Raw genomic sequence first — 24,017 nt, 5'->3', positions numbered from 1 at the left:
CGCACCCCCTGAGGGAGGACCAAAATTTTGACCCCCCCCCCCCCAAAGACGGTCCCCTTTGAGGTAGGAACATTCAAAAAGTTTCATTACCCTAGCTCAATTCGTTCAAAAGTTAGCAGGGGTGGGACGGACTTTTGGTACACCCTGTACATATATACATACATCAAGAGAGTGAGAGATCGAGATCGGTCCGACCGCACGCGCGCGATTGTGCTCCGGCGAATTTTCGTTTTTTCAAGTTGATCTGGCGCGAAAGTTTGAATGAATCTTAGATCGGTTTGTGCAGTTTTTCGTACCCTTTCCAAAGGTCCCTTTTGAATCCTTCTATGACCCCGTACTGGACCTTTATCCCTCTTTGTTTTTTGTGAAATTGTCATTGCCCTCCTTAAAAATAATTTCTAAGTGATCACAAAACTATAATCGCGAGTGAAATTGTGCTGTGTTTCCATGGATACCGTCACGGCGGAAAAATCATAGGTTACGCTTCCAGTCTTGTCTTCTCTCCTCTTCCCCCTCTTCACAAGGAAACGAGGCAGAAAACAGAAACGCTCTTCGAAAATGGACTGCTCCTGAGACGAATCATCCTCTTTAAAAATTAGCAAACAGCTGACTCCCTCCTCCCAATCTCCCCTATGGCCGCCCCTATGATGCCCCAGGTATAAATTCGGCAAAACATAGCGAAATCAGGGCCCCCTGCCCCCCCCCCCCCGGCCCCCGGTGCTCAGTGGAAATGTCCAACGGAAAATGTCCAAGAGACAAAATGTCCTGCTTAAAATGTCCAATTGTCATAATGTCCACGACAAAATGTCCAGAGGCTGAAATGGCCAAAATTTAAAACGTCCAAAACCCAAAATGTCCAAAACCTAAAATGTCCGAAACTTAAGCGGGCGTAAAACAAGTATTTTTTGCCTCGTCTTTATATGTGGCAACAGGTCAGAGAGACAGCGGATCATTTCAGGGACACGTCTTTCCCTTAGTTTACGTCATTATGGAAAGGAAGACGCAGGAGTCATATACAGCCATGTTGCAGCAGCTATTAAACATTGCGGGAGAAATGGCTATTGCCATCGCTCCGGAGTACGTTTTGACGGACTTTGAACAAGCTGCTATTAATGCTTTCCGAGCTGCATTTCCGGATGCAATATTACGGGGATGCTTGTTTCATTTCAGCCAAAGCATATGGAGAAATATTGTCAGCGGGGGTCTACGTGGAGCATATATGGATCGAGAGAACCCGGATAGAAGGCGGCAAATGCAGCAGTTTTTCGGATTACCGTTCCTCCCTCTGGAAGACTTAACAGATGTGTTTGACGATATCGTCGCGGACATCGAAGACGAAGACATACTGGGCCTGGCCTCCTACATAGAGCACACATACATTCGAGGTTACCGGGCACGGGGAAGGAGAGCGGCAAGACCTCCGGTTTTCCCACCAGAATTCTGGAATGTATATGAATCAGTTACCAACAGAATGCACAGAACGACGAACGTTGTTGAAGGGTGGCACAGTCTGTTGCAGAGGCTAATATCAGCGCACCACGTGAATATTTGGCGATTTATTGAGCACATCCAAGCTGAACAAAATGACGTAGAACAGCTTATTACGCAGATTCGAGGTGGTCACACTCAAATAAAACATCCGATTAGTCGCCGGTATATCACTAATCAAGCCAGAGTGGAAAGTATCGTGGCTAGCGATGGGCAATACAAGGAAGATGAAGCGGCTGATGTTTAACTGAGAGCCATTTCCTACAGATTGAAGAAACCCAAAAGAATGGACATTTTAAATAGGACATTTTGTTTATTGGACATTTTTTATCGGACATTTCCACCTGTCACCCGGCCCCCATGGCCTCAGAAATTTGGGCTCACTTGCGAAATTGAACCTTCTATAGGTAAAGATGATATCCTGAAAGTTTCATGCTTTCTTCCAGAAATGCACGATTGTTATGCTTATCCGCCCTACTAAGGATAACATCACCCAATCCATCGCCCTGCCTCTTACTCCTACTATGCAGTCCGTGGTTACTGATAAGACCATGCCCCCCTCTCCTGCCGCTCCATCTTCTTCCTACTCTACTGCGTGTCAGAGCGCACAGAACTAATGACAACGATTACAGGTGATTATGTTTCGAAGAAACATGCTATCATAATTCCTGCTAACCAAAATCTTACATTAACTGATTATTTGAATGAAAGGACCCCGCACACCTCTTATGGGAAGCTGCACCATGAAGAATTGCCTTCTGACTTATGTCATTCAATTCTCCTCAAGATGCTGATCAAAAGTTATAATTGCGCCAACTTTCTACGATGCACCGTTTTCGCAAGAAACCTATGAGATGATTCAATTATTCGGTGATAAAAAGCCAGAAAGATTCCTCATTTCAGTGCTCGATTGACGAGCGGCTGTGTGTCAACAAGGAAATCATGGGGACTTCCGCACCGAGCGGCAGTCTTATCTCGGATTCCACACGCCGTTTAGCTCAACCACCATCCATATCAGATTCTTAAGGAGCTTAAGAACAGGAAAGTCTGAACGTCTACCGGGCGAGTGCGGGAGGGAGATAGCCCTTGCGGCAGGTACAGATAAGAAGACGGACACGCGCTACGCTTTTTCCTTAATCACATCGGGCCTGTTCTCACTTTGTTCTTTTTTATTCATAGTCACCGAATAATTGAATCTTCTAATAGGTTTTTTGCGAAAACGGTGCATTGTAGAAAGTTGGCGCTATTATAACTTTTGATCAGCATCTTGAGAAGAATCGAATGACATAAGTCAGAAGGCAATTCTTCATGGTGCAGCTTCCCATAAGAGGTGTGTGGCATCCTTTCAAAGGTTATTCCTCCGTCAGATATTCTTTATGCTTCCAAAATTTCTAATAATCGAATATGCATCTATTTATCATCTGAAAAGTTAGTTAATAATGCTCGCAATTCAAGATTTATCAACACTGCTGTCGGCCCCCTTCCCATCAGGCGACTCATTAATCCTGCTTTCCGTCTGGTTTTATCAAATGTCATGCCTAACATGACCAACGAAAAATTAATTGAGGCTCTTTCCCAATTTGTAAAAGTTGTCTCACCCATGCAACTCATATCGGCTGGACTGGAAGACCCTAAATTTCAACATGTTAAGTCATTTCGTCGTGAAACCTTCATTCTTAAAGACGTCAACTCTCATTGCCCTCCCTCCATTCCTCTTAATCCCTCATGATGAAGAAGACTCCCTAGTAGCAGAGCTACTTTCACAGTCTATAAACGAAGTATAACTGTTATATAAAGAGCGTAATCATATAAAAAATGTATAATAAAAGTATAACGGTTACATAAAATATATATAAAGAACGTATTTATATAAAAAATTTATAACTTGAAGTATAACGATTACATAAAACATTTTTACAAATAAATTTTATATAAATTAATTATAAAGGTTATACACGGAATTTATTAAAAAAATTTATTTTCTTAAGTAACGAATATAAGGTGAGGTTGGGTAACTGGGCGGTGGGGTAACTGGGCAGTACCCTCTGTATTTCTACCAGATTAGTGCAAAAATTGTTTTCACTGTTGGCATACCTTCATTATGACGTAAATCATCTAGAACATGTAAACATAACTTCAAAAAAAAATTTTATGGTGAATGGTGAAGTGCCGAAAATTGGACAGCTTTTTTTTCAAAACAACGCCGGAGGTGGTCCCGAAAAGAGCCTCATATCTCACTCCCAGCAAGTATTTTATTCAACTTTGACAATTCTTCTTCATGTATGATGTATTTGTGTAATGCGTGAGTAATTACAACGTAATTGGATGAAAATACTGGCTGCAAAGGGTTGATGCCCAGTTACCTTGAAAATTTTCCCTTTGTGGGGTAACTGGGCACCCACCCCAAGGTAACTGGGCAGGTGGCAGTGGTGGCACCTGCCCAGTTACCCATTGCAAGGTTGCTGTGCTTCGGTGTTTGTTTCCTTCTGAAAATGTCAAAACTAATTGACTATTGTGGACTTTTAAGTGCCCAAGACCAATTATCAGGGTTCCCAGCACACTAAACTTCTAACTTAAGTCAATTATAGCATAACTGAAGCATTACTTAATTACATTTTTGCCGCTAACTGTTATGACATCACTTTTAACGACTTAAACATGGTTATATAAATTCAAATGAAATTCTCTGAAACTCTCATGAGAAGGACATTCTTTTCTGGCCAATGAGAATTACAAATAATGCCCCCCTTAAAAATTAAGGGAACTTTTTGGCGCCTGACTCTATCCCAGATCAGCCTTGCGGCTTAATTTTTTTTCATTTTTTAAAAATGTATCATGCTTAATCTCACTAAAAGTGGCCAAACAGTGTCCTGGTTTACAATACTACTTTATAAGTAGTAATACAGAAAGTTCTAAGCATTTATCTACAAGGAAACAATTTTTTTTTACCGTTATTCAATTCTCAGATTTGAGGGTTTTTTTGCCGCTAACTGTTACGACATCATTCTTAACCACTTAAACATGTTTATATACATTCAAATGACATTTTCTTAAACCTTCATGAGCAGGACATCACTTTCTGGCCAATGAGAATTAAAAATAATGCCCCCCTCAAAAATTAAGGGGGGGTAGTCCAGTTACCCCACGACGTTGGGTAACTGGGTGAAAAAAACGGGAAATTTTTGAAAATTTGTGGGGAAAAATTGAAAGATGAAATTCGACTTTTGACTCTTCCTACATTTAGACAAGGTGTTGTACTTACTAAAAAAATTTAAAAGTAGCCTCCACTGTCAATATAATGATGGGAAAAAATCATGAAGTTGAAATTTTGACATTTTTCTCCGAACTCCTGCCCAGTTACCCAACCTCACCTTAACTTCGTTATAAAATGATCATATAAATTAACAATAAATGTTACTTAATCAACTTGTAAAAGAAATTAGTATTAGAGATTAAGAGAAGATTCTGGATCAGCAGCTAAAGTCAGAATATTCTCAGAGTGTTCATCATCTTCCACTACGCATGTGTAGGAGAATCCTCCAGCTACTTTTGCATCATGCAAGGTAACAACGGATGACATACGTTGTGCAAACATGCTCAATAGAATAGAAAATGAACAAGAACCACTCACCAACTTGCTCAAATCAGTAATCCACTGGGTCAGGAAAATCCACTTGACAACAATGAATCCAAATTTCCAATTAGAACTGGTTTAAGTACAGAGAAACACTTGAATACGCTACGGATGGGTTGTAAAAAAATCTTAAGCACTCTTTAGCGTAAGAAAAAAATTAGCACCATGATTTAATAGCTGATCAATACAGAACAGCACTGTCTTAGAAAAGCACAGACACAACACCATTTTTCACTTTATTTTTACTTCTAGTAGAGAAATGCATTTTTCAAAGGATGCGACATCATCGACCATTGCTCGACAGCAATGAATAAGATAAAAATAAAGCTTAAATAATTTCACAATTTACTCCGATCATAGATGATATTAAGGTAGCCATTGATTCTTTACCCAACGTCCTTTTCACACATAACAAGAAACGTCATAAGGTACAGAGCAAATGGCACTAAGCAGTGACGTACATGTGATATCCCAAGTTCCTGGAAGTGCCGATCTGCAAAAATACAAAGCGAGAAACAGATCACCATATTTATCCACTTGCAATTAATGACCGTCAATAGAGACAGACATTAAAATACAGTATAATAAATAAACCACCATTTGTTAGCAGAACAAGTTTTTGTGAGAGTAAGACCCTTCCGTCTGGAGAGACGAGGACCTTCCTTAGACCTTTCCTTTCGGGAAACACTTAAAAATGAACCACTTTACTACTTACAGGTCTGAGCTGCTGAATGAATTACATTACACCAGTCAATAAAATTTTAAACTCACGCCCACACCGTTGAATGTTGACGGATGACCTGATATATCGCTGAATATACGTAGGATGGGAAGTTGGCACATCTGAAAAGCAGAACGGTCCATTCTTGTTTCAGCTCTTGTAGTATTTTAAAATTAACAACCATATTTTGTCTTAAAAGAGATGAAATAAGTGCAACACCAGCACCACTGCAAATGTGCGATTTGTCAAATTTTTAGGTAAGTATGAGGTGTTTCAAGTTCTCGCTAATAAATTAGCCAGCCAATTCAAGAGAATGGCAGAGGATTCGCAGTGAGGATGCCTTTCTACAGGGTTATCCAAAAGTCACTGACCACCCCTGTAACTTTTTTCCAAATTGAGATAGAAGTTTGAAACTTTGGGAATGTTCCTCGGTCTAAAGTAGCAACTTTTTGGTCCCCCCAAAATTTTGGGGGGCGGCCCCCCTTAAGGGGGGCGGGGGCTAACTTTTTTTTTTCAAATGGCAACCCCCCGTTTGTGATACCTCATTCGAAAGATAATAAAAAAAGAAAATTTTTGGCGCAAACCGCAGGTGAAAATGTTCATATTTGACAAAATGGCGGCCGGTCAAAGTTCAAAATTGCGGAAATTTGGCATCTCCGTTGTTTATTGACGGATTGGTGTGAAACTCGGAATTCTAGGGTTTTTTGAGATGAGAAAAACGATTCTGGCATTGGTTTTCCAGAAAAGTCAGTCTTTTGCAAAATGGCGGCGGTCAAAATGGCAGCCTAGAGCGGGAAGTGGATATTTAGGCTGCATATCGTTGGAATTGCATGAAACTTGGTATCCGGGGGTATTTCGGCACGAGAAGAACGAATCTTTCATTGGATATCTGAAATTTTGACAAATTCCAAAATGGCGGCGGAAAAATGGCGGGAAATCAGTTTTACGGCTGTTTACCGATGGATTTGCATGAAATTCGATATCCTGGCGGTTTTTGGCTGGATTAAAAGGAATCTTTCATTAGATTCTTGAAATATCAAATAATTTCATGCTAATCCATCGGTAAACAGCCGTAAAACTGATTTCCCGCCATTTTTCCGCCGCCATTTTGGAATTTGTCATAATTTCAGATATCCAATGAAAGATTCGTTCTTCTCGTGCCGAAATACCCCCGGATACCAAGTTTCATGCAAATCCAACGATATGCAGCCTAAATATCCACTTCCCGCTCTAGGCCGCCATTTTGACCGCCGCCATTTTGCAAAAGACTGACTTTTCTGGAAAACCAATGCCAGAATCATTTTTCTCATCTCAAAAAACCCTAGAATTCCGAGTTTCACACCAATCCGTCAATAAACAACGGAGATGCCAAATTTCCGCAATTTTGAACTTTGACCGGCCGCCATTTTGTCAAATATGAACATTTTCACCTGCGGTTTGCGCCAAAAATTTTCTTTTTTTATTATCTTTCGAATGAGGTATCACAAACGGGGGGTTGCCATTTGAAAAAAAAAAGTTAGCTCCCGCCCCCCTTAAGGGGGGCCGCCCCCCAAAATTTTGGGGGGACCAAAAAGTTGCTACTTTAGACCGAGGAACATTCCCAAAGTTTCAAACTTCTATCTCAATTTGGAAAAAAGTTACAGGGGTGGTCAGTGACTTTTGGATAACCCTGTATAAGTCAGTATTGAACGGACGGGTGAAAGAGCTGTCGTCTTGCAGTAGGTAACAGTCAGCAAACTATTTGGGCAAGAAGAGAGTTCCTAATTTTTAATTTGAATACTTGGAATCGATAGATGCCAATAAACTGAATTGAGATACGCAAGGGTGTGATGATGACAAATTACTCACTAATCGTGCCAATTTTTGAGTAAAAGAAAAATGTAGAACAATGTAGAACTAGTAGAACTGTTTTACAAGAACAGATGTGCGAGATAAACATGAGATAAACAAGGAGGATGTAGACATCATAACATAACCTAACTCTTGTCAAGGTGTTCCTGGAATAAACGTTCCTTGCCGATACTTCCAGGGACGTATATATTTATCAAAATAATTATCAAAGAGAATTATCAGCAGAATGTTTCAATGGGATTAAAGTACAAAAACTGGCGTTCTTAAATACATTTAGAGGCTGATTTTCATTTTCATACGAAACCCAGATGAAAAGATAAGGTGGAACGGTCCACCGCCCGACTATCCGGTATCCAACTTGGGGAACAGCATGTTTTGAATTTTCTTTCATTTCACCGAGCCGACCCGTAGACAACGGTTACGTCCGCCGTTAATTTGAAAATGAAAACAATATTTGATCTTCTTTTCGTGATTCATATCATCGGCATCCACCTATACCACCCAATTTCATCAAACACAGGTAAATACTTTCCCTTCTGCTTCCACCTTTAAACTCTGGACGACGGACACAAGTATGAGCTTGTCACCCATTGTCAAGCAACTGATAGTAACTTAAGTTTAATTTGCTCTGCCGATTTACGATTCAGTCGATTTAAGTACCTATTCGCCGACATCGGTTGGTCCAGTGGTTAGCGCAACTGATCACAGACCTAGATGTCCCGGGTTCGAATCCCGGCCTCGGTGGCAAGATTTGATGGTCTCACAATCAGATCTTGTCACCGTGGAGTGGCATGGATGTTTCTCTTCGTTTCTTCCTTTGTTTCTTCCTTTGTACTTCCGTTTCTACTGTTGTTGTAATCTTCCCATCATTTAGCGGTGGCTGTTTGTCTACACGACTAAGGCCGATGAACTATACCTAGAGTGCGCAAGCTCTCAAAAAAAAAAAAAAAAAAAAAAAAAAAAAAAAAAAAAAAAAAAAAAAAGTACCTATTCAAACTAGCAAAGTAATTGTGATTACTACCATGTGCTATTCCTAGCTGCAGTTACAAAGTTGAGCAGAAACTCTATGTCAAATAAGTTCACGCACTATCCTTCAATGAGACAGAAGATTCTCTTTCATCGATGACCAGAATCGAGATGGTGGATCTTCTATTCTTCTGTCCCACTCTTAAGGTGGAAATCATGTTTGGCGTGGGCTCTATCTCAAGTCGTAAAGTTTTGTTGCACACACTTCATCTCCTGTGGGACATCTGGCAGTTATCTAATTTTAATAATATACAGGACTACACCAGAGTTGAAATAAGTAGGTATGAACCGCTCAGCATTTCAGATGTGCCAACTTCCCATCCTATGTATATTCAGCGATAGATCAGGTCATCCGTTAACATTCGACGGTGAGGGCGTGAGTTTAAAATTTTATATTTTTTTTACTAATTTAAAAAGCCTACGAAGGATAATCCTTGCGCTAGTCCCGTCTCCCTTCTGTCCCTACAACCAGTCCCAGGCAACCATCACTGGGACTGGTGTAATGTAATTCATTCAGCAGCTCAGACCTGTAAGTAGTAAAGTGGTTCATTTTTAAGTGTTTCCCGAAAGGAAAGGTCTAAGGAAGGTCCTCGTCTCTCCAGACGGAAGGGTCTTACTCTCACAAAAACTTGTTCTGCTAACAAATGGTGGTTTATTTATTATACTGTATTTTAATGTCTGTCTCTATTGACGGTCATTAATTGCAAGTGGATAAATATGGTGATCTGTTTCTCGCTTTGTATTTTTGCAGATCGGCACTTCCAGGAACTTGGGATATCACATGTACGTCACTGCTTAGTGCCATTTGCTCTGTACCTTATGACGTTTCTTGTTATGTGTGAAAAGGACGTTGGGTAAAGAATCAATGGCTACCTTAATATCATCTATGATCGGAGTAAATTGTGAAATTATTTAAGCTTTATTTTTATCTTATTCATTGCTGTCGAGCAATGGTCGATGATGTCGCATCCTTTGAAAAATGCATTTCTCTACTAGAAGTAAAAATAAAGTGAAAAATGGTGTTGTGTCTGTGCTTTTCTAAGACAGTGCTGTTCTGTATTGATCAGCTATTAAATCATGGTGCTAATTTTTTTCTTACGCTAAAGAGTGCTTAAGATTTTTTTACAACCCATCCGTAGCGTATTCAAGTGTTTCTCTGTACTTATACCAGTTCTAATTGGAAATTTGGATTCATTGTTGTCAAGTGGATTTTCCTGACCCAGTGGATTACTGATTTGAGCAAGTTGGTGAGTGGTTCTTGTTCATTTTCTATTTTATTGAGCATGTTTGCATGACATATGCACTTCACAAGTTGGGGTAGTCGCCACGACAACCCCTGTGATTAGGACAATACGTAGTTCGAACATCTGCAGGTAGTTGCACGACTACATCTAGGTAGTTGCACGACTACATCTAGGTAGTCGTGCGACTACCCCAGATGTATTCATGCGACTATCTGAGGGGGTTCCATTTACGTACCCACCTAGTAACAGGGGTATAGTCGTCTTTTTTACCAGGGATATAGCTGATGTGGCTTGGTTCCTATGTGTTTAATGCCGTCCATCTGTGGGGGAGGGGGGGGGGGAAGCCAACGCTTATAACGGTACTGTAACTTTTATGTAACGGTTATACGACGGGGGTTTCCTTTGAACATCCCGTTACTTAACCGTTATATGAGTGGTATACTTTCGTTAAATACTCATTATAATTTCATTATTTTTTTTTTATATAAATCTGCTACTAGAGAGTCCGAATCTTCTTATCAGTTAAGGACCCACGATGTTTTCATTGCAATTACCTAACCAGCCAAAAAACTGCTGAATGTGCGAAAAAATTATCACATTCAACTGAAAATGGAAGTCCTCCAAACGTCGGATCTCTTGCTGATCGACTCCAAAAGGACCAAAAGGCTCCTGAACAGCTAGTGCAGGAAGAGACATCAGCAGGGAAACGCATGGATGTTGAGACTGAGAATTTAGATACTGAACTTAGGGACACCCTCAATACAAATATAAAACCCCCAGAGATGATTCCAGAGACAAATCCTACTTCCTCGGTGCACAGCCCTTTACAAAATACTGAGGTAAATTCTTCCTCTCCCCCAAATGTTAAATCTCAAGATGAAACAATGTCAAAAAACTCGATCACTTCTCCTTCCGAACCACCCTCCTCAAAGAAACAAAAACTTCTGGACGAAGAAAATAAACTCCTCTACTCTGCCATTAAAAATGTAATGCAAGATAACTCAGAGGTCAAAGAACCCCGCACAGAGCATGGGCTCAGCGGCTCTCGGTGAAAGTTGATGAAACTTTAATAGATTGTTATAAAGTTCATAAGTAAGGGAAAGCCAAAAAATTAGCTCACTTTTACGAGTAGAAGCTGAGATATTCGCGATTGAACCCGGACTATTTTCTGTGCGGCGGAGGTAAATGGGCGCTCCGCGTCGCCGTAGCCTTACTTTGCTCGAGCACTTCGGCCAGGAAACCCCCTTTCCTCACCAGGTAGCTACGATGTCGCATTGTTTACACTCACAAGGGGAACTTACGGACCTGCCGCCTCCGATTGGGCTGAATTTTTTTTTACAGACTCTAAGGACCAATTCTAGAGGTTAAGTTGAGCCGTTTTCCCGAATGCGCAATAGAAAGGGCGTAAAAAATTCCCAAAAGTTGCGTTTTCGGCGTGTGATTTGGTCGTGCGGCGCGTGGCAACACTGAAGCAGCCTCTTGTACCGCTTTATCGGCCTGAAGGTTTCAGCGGAGTCCGGAGCCCTACTGCACACGTACTGGCTCCATGATAGTGATGTCCCGGGTTCGATCCTCGACTTTTTATTTTCCGCATGATCACGTAACATTTTATTTTTAATTCTTCATCCGCATTTATAAATCAAGCAGTTCCGATCACTATCCCCCTCCCTCATTTTACGTACATTTTCCCCCGATATTTATTCACATTGACCACATATAATCGTATGAAACTTCATTGACATAAATTAATGAATTAAAAAGCAAAGGGCTAAAATAATGTGTTTCTTGGTGACCCTTGCGTACACATGGGTTTGGGGTTGCTCTTCGATTTATTTACACATTACATGTTTTTCCAGGAAAACATTGGGAGATAATGTAGTAACAAATAAGGTTTTCTTTTGCTTTTTAATTCATTAATTTATATCAATGAAGTTACATACGATTATATGTGGCCAACGTGAATAAATATCGGGGAAAATGTACGTAAAATGAGGGGGGGGGATAGTGATCGGAACTGCTTGATTTATAAATGCGGATGAAGAATTAAAAGTAAAATGTTACGTGATCATGCGGAAAATAAAAAGTCGAGGATCGAACCCGGGACATCACTATCATGGAGCCAGTACGTGTGCAGTAGGGCTCCGGACTCCACTGAAACCTTCAGGCCGATAAAGCGGTACAAGAGGCTGCTTCAGTGTTGCCACGCGCCGCACGACCAAATCACACGCCGAAAACGCAACTTTTGGGAATTTTTTACGCCCTTTCTATTGCGCATTCGGGAAAACGGCTCAACTTAACCTCTAGAATTGGTCCTTAGAGTCTGTAAAAAAAAATTCAGCCCAATCGGAGGCGGCAGGTCCGTAAGTTCCCCTTGTGAGTGTAAACAATGCGACATCGTAGCTACCTGGTGAGGAAAGGGGGTTTCCTGGCCGAAGTGCTCGAGCAAAGTAAGGCTACGGCGACGCGGAGCGCCCATTTACCTCCGCCGCACAGAAAATAGTCCGGGTTCAATCGCGAATATCTCAGCTTCTACTCGTAAAAGTGAGCTAATTTTTTGGCTTTCCCTTACTTATGAACTTTATAACAATCTATTAAAGTTTCATCAACTTTCACCGAGAGCCGCTGAGCCCATGCTTTGTGCGGGGTTCTTTACTTCATCAGATTTGAAGAAAATTTTTGCTAAAACTAAAAACTCTAAAAATCCCGTATAGATTGTTTCAGTATACAGCGATGATTTTGAAAAACTTCGTGATGTATTGATTACCTTAAAATCTGAGAATTTGAATCGAAATTTAAAGGAAAGGATCTCGCGCCTCATTGATGCTAATGAGATGGCGCTCTTGGCGGGCGTGTGGTGAACCTTCCAGCAGGTAGATTCGCCCGCCAAATTTAAAATTTGGGAGATGCTAAGCGAAAACCGTTTAGTTTTAAGACTATTTAAACATCGAATAGTCATTCTACCCATTAAAGTAGGTATTTGATGACTTCTGACCGTGCTTAAGGAAAGATTGTAATATACAAACGTATCTGAAGTATGATGTCAATGAATCTAATGGATCCTAACGAATCGTAGAAAAGCTAAGATTTTTACGGATCGCCGTCTTTGATAGGAGACTTCGTTAATCAATTAATATTTAATGGGCCTGTTGCAAACTTTTGCTAGAGCAAAACTAAGAGTTGTTTCTTACAGATAATGCCCTAAAAATCACGATGAGCGCATCGGCAAAGTCTGAAATTCACTCATAACTTCACAATCTGCGTAAGAAATTTGCGGTTTTTTGAGCTTCCCGCTTCGAAAACGATACTACGGTACAGGTGAACATTTTGTTAGAGGAGTCGTTCCATTGGCGGCAATACTCATCATGGCCGACGCCAGTCCGCCAAAACACGTGTGATGGGACGAGATAACACCTGAACAGGATTAAACCACATAACAATCGGCGTGTTTACGTTCATATTTTCCTCGCCCGCCTTAATTGACCTTGAACTCTCCTCGAATTACGCGAGGAACTGCGCAAGCGTCGGCCATGATGAATATTGCCGACGATGGAGCGACTCCTCTAACAAAATGTTCACCTGTGCAGTGGTATCGTTTTTGAAGCGGGAAGCTCAAAATAACGCAATTTTCTTACGCAGATTGTGAAGTTATGAGTGCATTTCAGACTTTGCCGATGCGCTCATCGTGATTTTTGAGGCATTATCTATAAGAAACAACTCTTCATTCTGCACTAGCAAAAGTTTGCAACAGGCCCATTGAAGATGCCTCATAAAATCAACAAGTCGAGTCCGAATATATGAATTCATCACATATCGCGAAGACATTTACAATAAAGTTCAGTGGTAGGAATAAAAATTTCATAACTATTATCCTGCGATCGAAATTCCAATCAAACTTTGAGATTTTATGAAATTGGCAGTATTTTTCTAAATATTCCAGTAAAAATGTCTATGCCGGCGCGGAGCGCCGGCAAAAGCGAGGAAGTGTTGTGCGATTCTCGCACCATGATGGGGGGCGAAGCCCCCCCACATGCCGGCGCTTGCGCCGCTCTTTTACTCTAGTTGAAAGTTTTGAATTTCTTGGCCTCGCTTTCTCTGCAAACTGTTGTACACCGCCTTGTTTTAAAAAAAGGGCACTAGGTAATTTTCTTCCAATTTTCAGGAACGTTGAAAATGTGATTTCTCGCATTGGTGTTTCTTTACATGAGTTAGAACCCCTTCTCACTTTGTCTGTTGCTGATGACCAAGTGGTTATTGCTCATGATGCAGAAGATGCGGAATACATTGCTCGGAAGTTGATTGTCGAATACCGGGCTTGGAACCTAGCACTCGCAAAGTAGAGAAGTAAAGTGTGGGCGGCGATGAGCAAAGCAGAGTTAGAGGATGGCCAGGAATCAGAGGTTATGAACGATGCAAACACCTAAGCATGCTCTTCATATCAGAGCTAAGTGAGGTAAGTCTGATCTTAGAGGTCAGCTCAGAGCCCCAGTGCCCTTTCGCATGCACTTCGGATAAAAACTTTTGACGTGGTCTCCTTAATCTTTTCACTTCTCGCTCCCCTAGGGTAGAGAGGAAGTATTTTCATCCTCCAAGAAAGAAAAAAAAGGTTGATATTTCATCATTCCTAGACGTTTTAAGGTCCCAGGAGTCATAACCATACTTGAAAAAATGTGTGTCCGTCCGTCCGACGTCCCCCAAATCTGTGTACAGCGATATCTCAGAATCTATTTGTTTGATTTCATTCAAAATTTGCACAGAACACCATATTTATGGTCTCCTTATGCACGTCAAACGATTTTGGTATCGGGAAGAGATTTACAATAATGTTCAGTGGTTTGAATAACAATTTCATAACTATTATCCTCCGATCGAAATTCCAATCAAACTTTATGATTTTGTGAAATTGGCATTTTTTTTCTAAATATTCCAGTAAAAAAGTCTATGCTGGCGCGGCGCGCTGGCAAAAGCGAGAAAGTCTTGTGCGATCCTCGCACTACGAAGCCCCCCGCCGCGCATGAATTAAACAGAGGCCAATTTTTTTTATTTCATTTTCTATTTTAGTAATACTTCTTTTAATTATTATTGTTTACTTTTTTATTTGTATGCTTGTGTTTCTTTACCTCTCGATGCAAAAGCTCGGAACCAGGGTCCCGAATTGAAGGATGCTTTTCTTATATAATGGGTGCACAACTCGTTCCCCGCGGACCGAACAGGTAGAGTAGCTGCTATAGTTCTTAGCTGTAGTGGAATCAGTCTATGTAAGAAAAAGCCTTTCAAAATCAATCGCTGGTCTTCCAGGTTGGAAGTCGAGTCATCGGGCTGACTCCCCGATACTCGGAAAAAACAATTGTTAGAGGACCCAACAGAAACCTCGGGGCAGACTGAGAGACTCCGCTCACTCGAGCCAAATTACGTTAGATGGAAGATAGTATGAACGTGGAATGTACAGGACGTTTCTACTAAGTTGACAGAGGTGAAAGTCGCGATGTTGATTCTGCAGCTTCGACAGATGGGAAGATGAAAGGACGAGGGTGTGAGAGCTTTATGAGCCGACGGAAGAATTACAAGGTTCGTCGCAGGGGCCCCGGTCCCGAGTCGGATCCCAGGATCGCGGATGGTCGCTTCGTTGCCATTGGCGGGATGTAGGTATGGGTGCTCGGCCCAAGCGGGTCCGGAGCGGCAGCCGAGCCGCGCCCAAGCGTCAGGTGATGGGGTCGCTCGCCCCCCCCCCCCCCATCACATCTTCGCACACGAAGTATTTTGCAAAACATCCGCCAGTCCCAAAGAATAGCTGTATTTAGAGAATTTTGACAGATATTTTTTGAAAATTCGTATTTTACTGTCGAAAATCTTACTCAAACTATCTCTATTAAATGTAAGAGACGACTCAGTTGTCAGATATTCATCGAGTAAGTGAACATTAGTAAGCGGAAAAAGTTGTTACCTATCGGATGAAAAATGCATTTTTGACTGACGGGGAGTACCTAGTCATTTTTAGTCCTTATGACAAGTATAAAGGTAGGTATTCGAAAAATCTACGTTAATGAGATTTCAGGTACGAAGTAAGAGGCAAACTTGTAGCCGTTCCCAAGTTTCAAACTTGCCTCAGTTTTACCACCAGACATCCAGTCAAAAGGAGATGTGACTTTTTTTTTGCTTAAAGCGTCTTGGGCTTAGAGATTGGTTTATCAAAGCTAACCTAATGTGCAAAATCTCGACTAACAAGGTGCTCATGCCGATATCGATCATTCATGAGCCATCAATGGACCACTAGACAAGGTACGAATTTCAGCATTCTGATTCATGTTCCATCACCAAACTTTCACGTAATACGATGCGCACAACGAAAATTACTGAAATCAACTCCTTCCGCAGATATTTAATTGTTCTTGGTGCGTAAATTGGAACCACCCGCTCATGAAAACTCAATGCTCTACGTGATTCACATCGCGCGCTAAACGTTATCATGAACGTCTCTGCGATAAAAAAATCTGGCAACCTCAATTTTGACGCTGTGGCTCAGCAATAGCAAATTACTTATAGTTTGAACAACACATGGTGAAAAATGAACATTGCTCGATGGAGAGGCTTGCTGAAGCCGTTGTAATGCGCGATTTCACTCACGTAGAGCTTTGAGTTTCTTGTGAGCGGACAGTTCAAATTTCTCGTAACCAATGTGAAATAAAAATGTTAATATCTCCGTTAGGAGTTGGTTTCAGTAATTTTCGTTGCGCGAATCGTACTCTACGTGAAATTTTGGTTAAGAAACATTCTTATCAGAATGCTTAAATTCGTACCTTGTCTAGTGGTCCATTGGCAAAATTTATGCTCGACAAGTTGCTGATTAGTAATCATAGAGCAAAAATTAGCCTTGATCGCCGAACATTGACTTTTGCCTAGCCCAATTCCATTGATCGGCGGAGTGTTAAAAGCGTGGCCACAAAATACGTTGCCTCTGAGAACAATGAGTCTTCGGTAAAAGTTTATCTGACGTTACAATATGGTCTCGGCGATACAGGCATAGTAAATCTTATGTAGATTGTTTAGTACCGATGAAATTTTTGAATGATTGCTAAAGGTACGAAGTTTTTAATGGTGTTTTGTTGGAGGTAGTTTTAAAATTGAGCTGAAAGTCATTTTTCTCACGAGGTTTTATTTTAACCATTCATCAATTAGGTCTCCGGGAAAAAAAGCGAAATTTTTGGGAGGTTTTTCATCACTGTGCAAAAGAAGCTCCTCTTGCTCGCGATACATAGGAACAACTCGATTAAAATGAGTAGTTTTAGCTATGGAGCAGTTTTATCTAAACTTTGAAATGTTAGAGCTTGGTGTGCGGTGGATGCACGAACTCGGATCATGACTCAGTGGCCGCACTTGCGGGGGCCGCATTCCCTTCTGTTTGTTTTCCAGTGTTTCTTCCCAGGGCTGCCAATACTCCACCTCAATATTGCAAGGAAAATACTCCATTTTTCGGAGACTTCTCCCTATCTAGATCAATGGAACATATTATACCACGTCCCTGAGAGACTACTGCGATGATAAAAGTAAAGGGCCGTGTTAATAATATTTCCTTGAACAAAATCGTTCCCTTAGCAGACCTCATTTATTTGGTTTAAAGTCTCATTAAGAGAGTTTAAGGAGATCCTAAAAATATCATTATGAAAATAACAATTTTGAGTCTCGAGTTTTAACAACGCGGTTTTGGAAATGAACCCTTTCAAGGGATTACAATTATTGACCTACTTCTGCATATCATTAAAATTACGCAACAAAAAATTTAGAGGGGTAGGGACCATATCGTGTGGTTCCGCCAATGTGACACATTTCTGGGGGGCGGGCGGTAAATTAAGAAAACGCGGCGGCAGGTTTCGGTAGATGCGTTCAAAGATCAAGCATTGATTCTCCAGTCATCCAAGGTCATCAACGTAGAGTTTGACACGAATCACAAAACGTACTTTGACCTATTTTCAACTCGCGAAACGGCACGGAAAAATGGATAAAAAAACAACGTATTCTTAGGTCAAAAAATTGCCTACTCAAGAAAATTGAAGGCGTTCTGTCAAACGCTACGACTGTAGGCTCTTGTTTAAAAGTATCGATTCGCGAGCAGACGAATCCAAAAAGGTTGTCGAGGAGCAGTTAACATGCAGGAATCGACGTATTTCCTAGAAAAGGGCGGTAAGTCAACTTTGTCCTCAAACATGGAGCTTTACACTATCACAAAACGCACTTTAACCTCTGTTCCATAGGTAGTAAAATCAGCACGATAGAAAATGAGTATTGAACAGGGTATGGTATTTACTTGATCTTTTGTATCAATATATTATACAGCTACAAGAAGAATCTTGGAAGCACTATTTCTGACGTGCTACCGGATCGATAAGGATGATTCTTGCATGTATGTCATATGTAATAGCTATAGATGTTTAATGTTTTATATCTTTTAAAGCTCATGGGACTTATGTCCAATGTTAATAGCATGAGGCATATATGTTGTTTCCACTAGAAACGTCTAGGTCTGGGATTCTACCTGAGGGACTCGAATAAACAATAGAGCAACGCTACCCCTCGTGTAGGGCTCCTCATTCCAAGAGTTGAGGAACGGCGCGGCGTGGCGCAGCGCTGAAATGGGGATATCCCAAGGTTAAGGTCCACGGTATGAGGTTTTTACTCAATTTTTCCTCATTCTTTCGGCTTCGATCGTAGCTTTGGTCATTACTTAATTGCCGAGTTTCTATTAATACTAACAGCAGATAAACAGTTAAAACCCCTTTCCTTTCTAAAAGGAAAAGAAGAAAAGAAAAGGTAAATTCAACGTACGGATGTGAAAAAATGTCAAAAAATACATTTTTTGAAAGTTCAGTGCAAATTTTCTGTCAAAATATAAACAAGTTGGAAAGAATCGCTAGCGATAGCAATATTCGTCATGGGAACTTTTGCTTCTGGGATATGAAAATTTTAAGGTACAGTTCGTTTGTAGTATCTTCAGAATTGAAGGGGCTATGTAATTTTGTGTCGACATCTTTTTTTTTAACATTTTTAATTTTTTTTCTTTGCATACAAGAAAGCTGTTATTTACCAATTATTTATTTTCGTTTGATTATGTATGGTTTTTGGAAGTTAACGCATTTAACTTTCAGTTTCGTTTTTTCGGCGTAAAGTATGATATTTTTACTCTACGCATATGCCCGAATACGCATCATAAAGTGACCTATGTGCTTCCTAAATTGCCATTTTTTTTCATTCAAATAGATGTAACCGAAATGTTAGATGTGTACTACCTATACTACTTTCATGTCATTGCTTTATTTATTTATTTACTTTTTGCGTAGGTATAAATTGTTATTTTTTGCTGAATTTTGGAGAAAATATTGCAAGAACGTGGAATGTAAATTAATTTTATTGAAAAAAGAAAATACCATCATTAATTTGGGCGAACAGAGAAAATATACATCAATATTTGGGTCAACATCTCCCTGATTATATAAAGGATGAATAGATTAGTATTTCTGTATCAAAAAACTTAGCTTTTGTCTTCAGAGATACGATGATTCTAGTCCCAGTCAATTTGTTTTATTGAAAAAACAAAAAAACAAAAAATAAATAAAAAAAAAAAACAACTGAAATGTTAGACATACTATTTTCATGTCTTTCTATTTGTATCAATAGGTACATCTTGCTTAACTTACGAACGTTGAATGCAAATAAACTTTATTGAAAAAAAGAAAATAACGTCATTAATTTGGGGAAACATGTGGCTGATTATATAAAGGAAGGAGGTATATTCCAGTATTTTTGTTTAACATATTAACTCACGAGAAAATGTTCGTACATTTATCATCTAGTATTAATTATTTTTTGATGATTGGTCTAAAACATTCAATACAACCATTAAAAATTAACTCCCATCGCCGGGTATCGAACTCCCGATCACCTATTGCCCGCACCTTTTCAAAAGAATGGGGCGCCTCAGTCAACTAGGCTATCACGGATCCGCGGCAAAACGAGAAAAAATAGCATTCAAAAGACTCGGACGATGGGCGGGACTTATCACAAGAGTTGTCCTTGAGCGATTCGCGTCTTCGTAGCCTCTGAGATATGAAAGAAATGAGCTAAGCGCCTTTCTCTGTGAGACATTGTTTGCCTATGCTATCATGTGTCTCAAGGTTCATCTCACTATGCATTTGCTATCGCGGCAGTAAGTTGAGTCAATATTTCTGTATTCATGGAATAAATCAATCAATCGAGTTCTGATTTTGGCTCATATATCCGTAACGGGTCCTCCAGAGCAGTTTTCCACCTTGCACAATAGTTATAATTTCTTTATTTCTATTTTTCGAATTTGAGGTGGGATAATGGCGGCTTCTCAAGAGCAACGAGGTAGGCGATCTTTTGCACCAACAAACAGAAAACTGATGGCGAAAAATAACCAATCAGAACCTCCCAAAAAAAAGAATTTGCCTAAAAACGGAACTTCGTGGTTCTGCGCAGATTTACCAGTCAGACACGACATCTCAAGGTGGAAAAAAACTCGCTGAAAGCGAATTTTAGCAATCAACACAACTTGACGTAGAGACATGATTGGCTAAAAAATACAACGGTTTTTGATACATCGGAAAATCAACCAAAAATCGGAGACTGGGCGAAACGCTCAAGGTCGCAGAGGTATAGGGAATCCCATAGCGAAAGCAACGGAACGATTCTAATATCATGGGTAACTCCATTCCCATGACAAAATGACATGAGGACTGGATTCGCCGAATAATATGTGTCAGATTTCACAATCCTAGCCATATACAGGGTGTTTCAGACCACCCGTACCAGGCCTTTTTCTCGGTTGATTTGGGTCGTACGAAGTCGGAGACCGCGGGGTTGAATAAGGAATTGACCCCAAGGAATCCGAATTTCGTGGTCCCGAAACCCCCCCATCCTCCCTCGGGGGGTAAAGGGGGGTCACGATGCTATAAGTCACGGTTCCCGACCGAATTGCGGATAGATCGCATCAGAATTGAAAAGCACGGAAAATTTCACGTGAAATTGACCCCTAAAAATCCAAAATCGGACCATCCAAGGCCCAAAAATGACCCCCTAAAGAGGGGGACAGTACCCCCCTCCATAATTTCTCTTCGGTCTCAAAATTGACGTAAATTCTCCAGAAAAAGACGGTTTCCCAGGTAATCGACCCCGAGAAATCCAAATTTAATGGTCCCGAAGCTCCTCTAGCCCCCCTTGGGTGGTAAACGGGGGGGCCCAATTTTAAAAATCGGGGCTCCTTTCCGAATCGCCAATTGATTGCATCCAAATTGAGGAGCAGAACACATTTACACCTTAAGTGACTCCTAAGAGTTCTAATAGACCCCCTGAACGGCAGAAAGTAACTCCCTGAGGAGGGGGGCCTCGCCCCCGCCAAAAATTTCTCAGGATTCCTCTTTGGTCGCAAAATTGACGTCGATTCTCCAGAAAAAGACGGTTTCCTATGTAATCAACCCCGGGGACTCTAAATTTCATGTTCCCTCAGCTCCTCGGGGTCGATTACATAGGAAACCGTCTTTTTCTGGAGAATCGACGTCAATTTTGCGACCAAAGAGGAATCCTGAGAAATTTTTGGCGGGGGCGAGGCCCCCCTTCTCAGGGAGTTACTTTCTGCCGTTCAGGGGGTCTATTAGAACTCTTAGGAGTCACTTAAGGTGTAAATGCTCCTCAATTTGGATGCAATCAATTTGCGATTCGGAAAGGAGCCCCGATTTTTAAAATTGGGCCCCCCGTTTACCACCCAAGGGGGGCTAGAGGAGCTTCGGGACCATAAAATTTGGATTTCTCGGGGTCGATTACCTGGGAAACCGTCTTTTTCTGGAGAATTTACGTCAATTTTGAGACCGAAGAGAAATTATGGAGGGGGGTACTGTCCTCCTCTTTAGGGGGTCATTTTTGGGCCTTGGGTGGTCCGATTTTGGATTTTTAGGGGTCAATTTCACGTGAAATTTTCCGTGCTTTTCAATTCTGATGCGATCTATCCGCAATTCGGTCGGGAACCGTGACTTTTAGCATCGTGACCCCCCCTTTACCCCCCGAGGGGGGATGGGGGGGTTTCGGGACCACGAAATTCGGATTCCTTGGGGTCAATTCCCTATTCAACCCCGCGGTCTCCGACTTCGTACGACCTAAACCAACCGAGAAAAAGGCCTGGTACGGGTGGTCTGAAACACCCTGTATTGCATAGCATGAGAGCTTTATTTGCATACTGATGGCTAAAGTCGAAAACCACGTACCTTGCTCACGGTATTTCAAGATTTATGTATCTATAATGTAAGATTCCAAAGGGGACGCGCCGCGTATAGATGACTACATCTACGGCCAGCCGGTGGTGCGTTTGCGGCCATGCGGCTCTGGGGACGAATTTTGTCGGTCATTCCACCTTACTTATTTATACTTAGGACGGGTCTCGACTGCACTTAAGTCCAGCTTAGGGCTTCTGATTGGACGGTGGTGCGGTTTACATTCATCGATGGATGTTGCACTCCGTGTGGAAAAGCCAAAAAAATTCGGCCCCTCGGCAGAAACAGCGTGTCTACACAGTGCTTTTATTGGATTTAGACAGCTCTTGGTGAGTAGGGATGTACCTCGTTCGTCCCGCGGCCTCCGGCACAATCCACGCTTTTGACGGCGGCGACGTCGCGGCGCGTCGTGTCGCGTCGATTTTTACAGCCAATATCCCCCTCTGCCCGTATAATCACGCTGTAAACCCTCCAATTCTCGCGGCCCCGTTTTTATTGGGTGTTTCACGTTGGCTCCGGCGCGTAGCGCTCGGCCTTGTCGATTCTCTCGCGGAATACGCTATAAAACCGTGATGAGAGCAATCTTAATGAAATGCATACGTTATGATTTTTCACCATTCCGCCGTTGACACGTCTATGTCATTGCCGGGTTGAAGGAAAACGCTGTATGAACATACGGACGATGCCAAATCTCTCCCGGTAAAAACTAATTTCGTTCCTTAATTTACATGTATACTTCTATGGATCTTTCACAAAATGGGATGACATGAGCCTGAGCAACCCTAGAGAAAATATTACCTCGCAGCGAGCTCGCAGACAGCTCGCAGCATATTTTGGACCTCGCGGTTAGGAAACTCCTCGCGGTTAGATGATGACCTTGCCAAGAGCTCGCAGTGAGGAAGTCGGTTAGGCATGGATCTCGCCGCGAGGTGCTGACAGCTCACGGCGAGGACCTCGCCTCGCGGTTAGGTAAGGAGACCTTGCCGATAGGTGACAGGACCTCGCGGATAGGTGAGAGGACCTCGCAGTTAGGTTGGCTCCTATCCACTGGGTGAAAGTCCTCACAGTAGGTATATTAGCCAGCAGGTAACCTGACCACAGAGGTAAACCCAGGTTCAGAGCCTCATTAAAAATTAAGGATCAATTGCAGCATCTAATATATACTGATAAAAATGTTAAAAGAGTTTTTGAATTTGAAAGAAAAATTGTATTTAATTCAAAAGCACATTCCTTGGCTCAAAACAATTTCGGTGAGTGAACTGACATTGTTCTGTAAACCAAAAAAGTGCCTTAAAATTAAACACAATTTTTTATTCATTTTTTTTTTCTTAGAAAAAATGAGAATAATCTGTACCTTCTTTGCACATAGTCTACAAAATATTCCACACTATGAGGCATTCTTCACTCCTTGCAAGAATAAACAAATTCCAAGAATTCAAGGATCAGGTAGTGATTTTTAGAAAAATTGCATCGTCACTGGCCTAAAAAATTAAAGAAATAATCATTATTTGCCAGAGTCGCACACAAGATGAATTGTAAAAATTTCTGAATTTTGATAGTTATAACTGAATATTTCAAGTTAAACTGACCTTTTCTTTTCATAAATTTTAAGTGAGAGCTTTTCCTTCAGCATATCAATCACACATAATGTAAAATCATACTGTTTCATCCTGTCACACAAAATGCGCTGTTCCTTCTTCTTCAAGCAGGAAAATACTCATTGGAGGGAGGAATTTTCTTCAAATTTACAATGTCTAATTACTCTAGAACTGTACTCTTCG

The 24,017-nt window shown here is 41.2% G+C and overlaps 1 protein-coding gene across 1 annotated transcript; it reads left to right on the top strand.

The window, feature by feature from the left end:
* Positions 1 to 951: 951 nt before the first annotated feature.
* Positions 952 to 2,118, top strand: LOC140223947 (uncharacterized). The gene has a single exon (XM_072296471.1). It carries the CDS (start codon positions 989 to 991, stop codon positions 1,733 to 1,735), a length of 747 nt encoding a protein of 248 aa, XP_072152572.1. The 5' UTR covers positions 952 to 988; the 3' UTR covers positions 1,736 to 2,118.
* The last annotated feature ends 21,899 nt before the right edge of the window (positions 2,119 to 24,017 follow it).

Source organism: Bemisia tabaci, chromosome 2, assembly GCF_918797505.1.
Source record: "Bemisia tabaci chromosome 2, PGI_BMITA_v3".
NCBI classification, from domain to species: Eukaryota; Metazoa; Arthropoda; class Insecta; order Hemiptera; family Aleyrodidae; genus Bemisia; species Bemisia tabaci.
The sequence above is the reverse complement of the archived record's forward strand: the minus strand, read 5'-3'. Positions and strand labels throughout refer to the sequence as shown.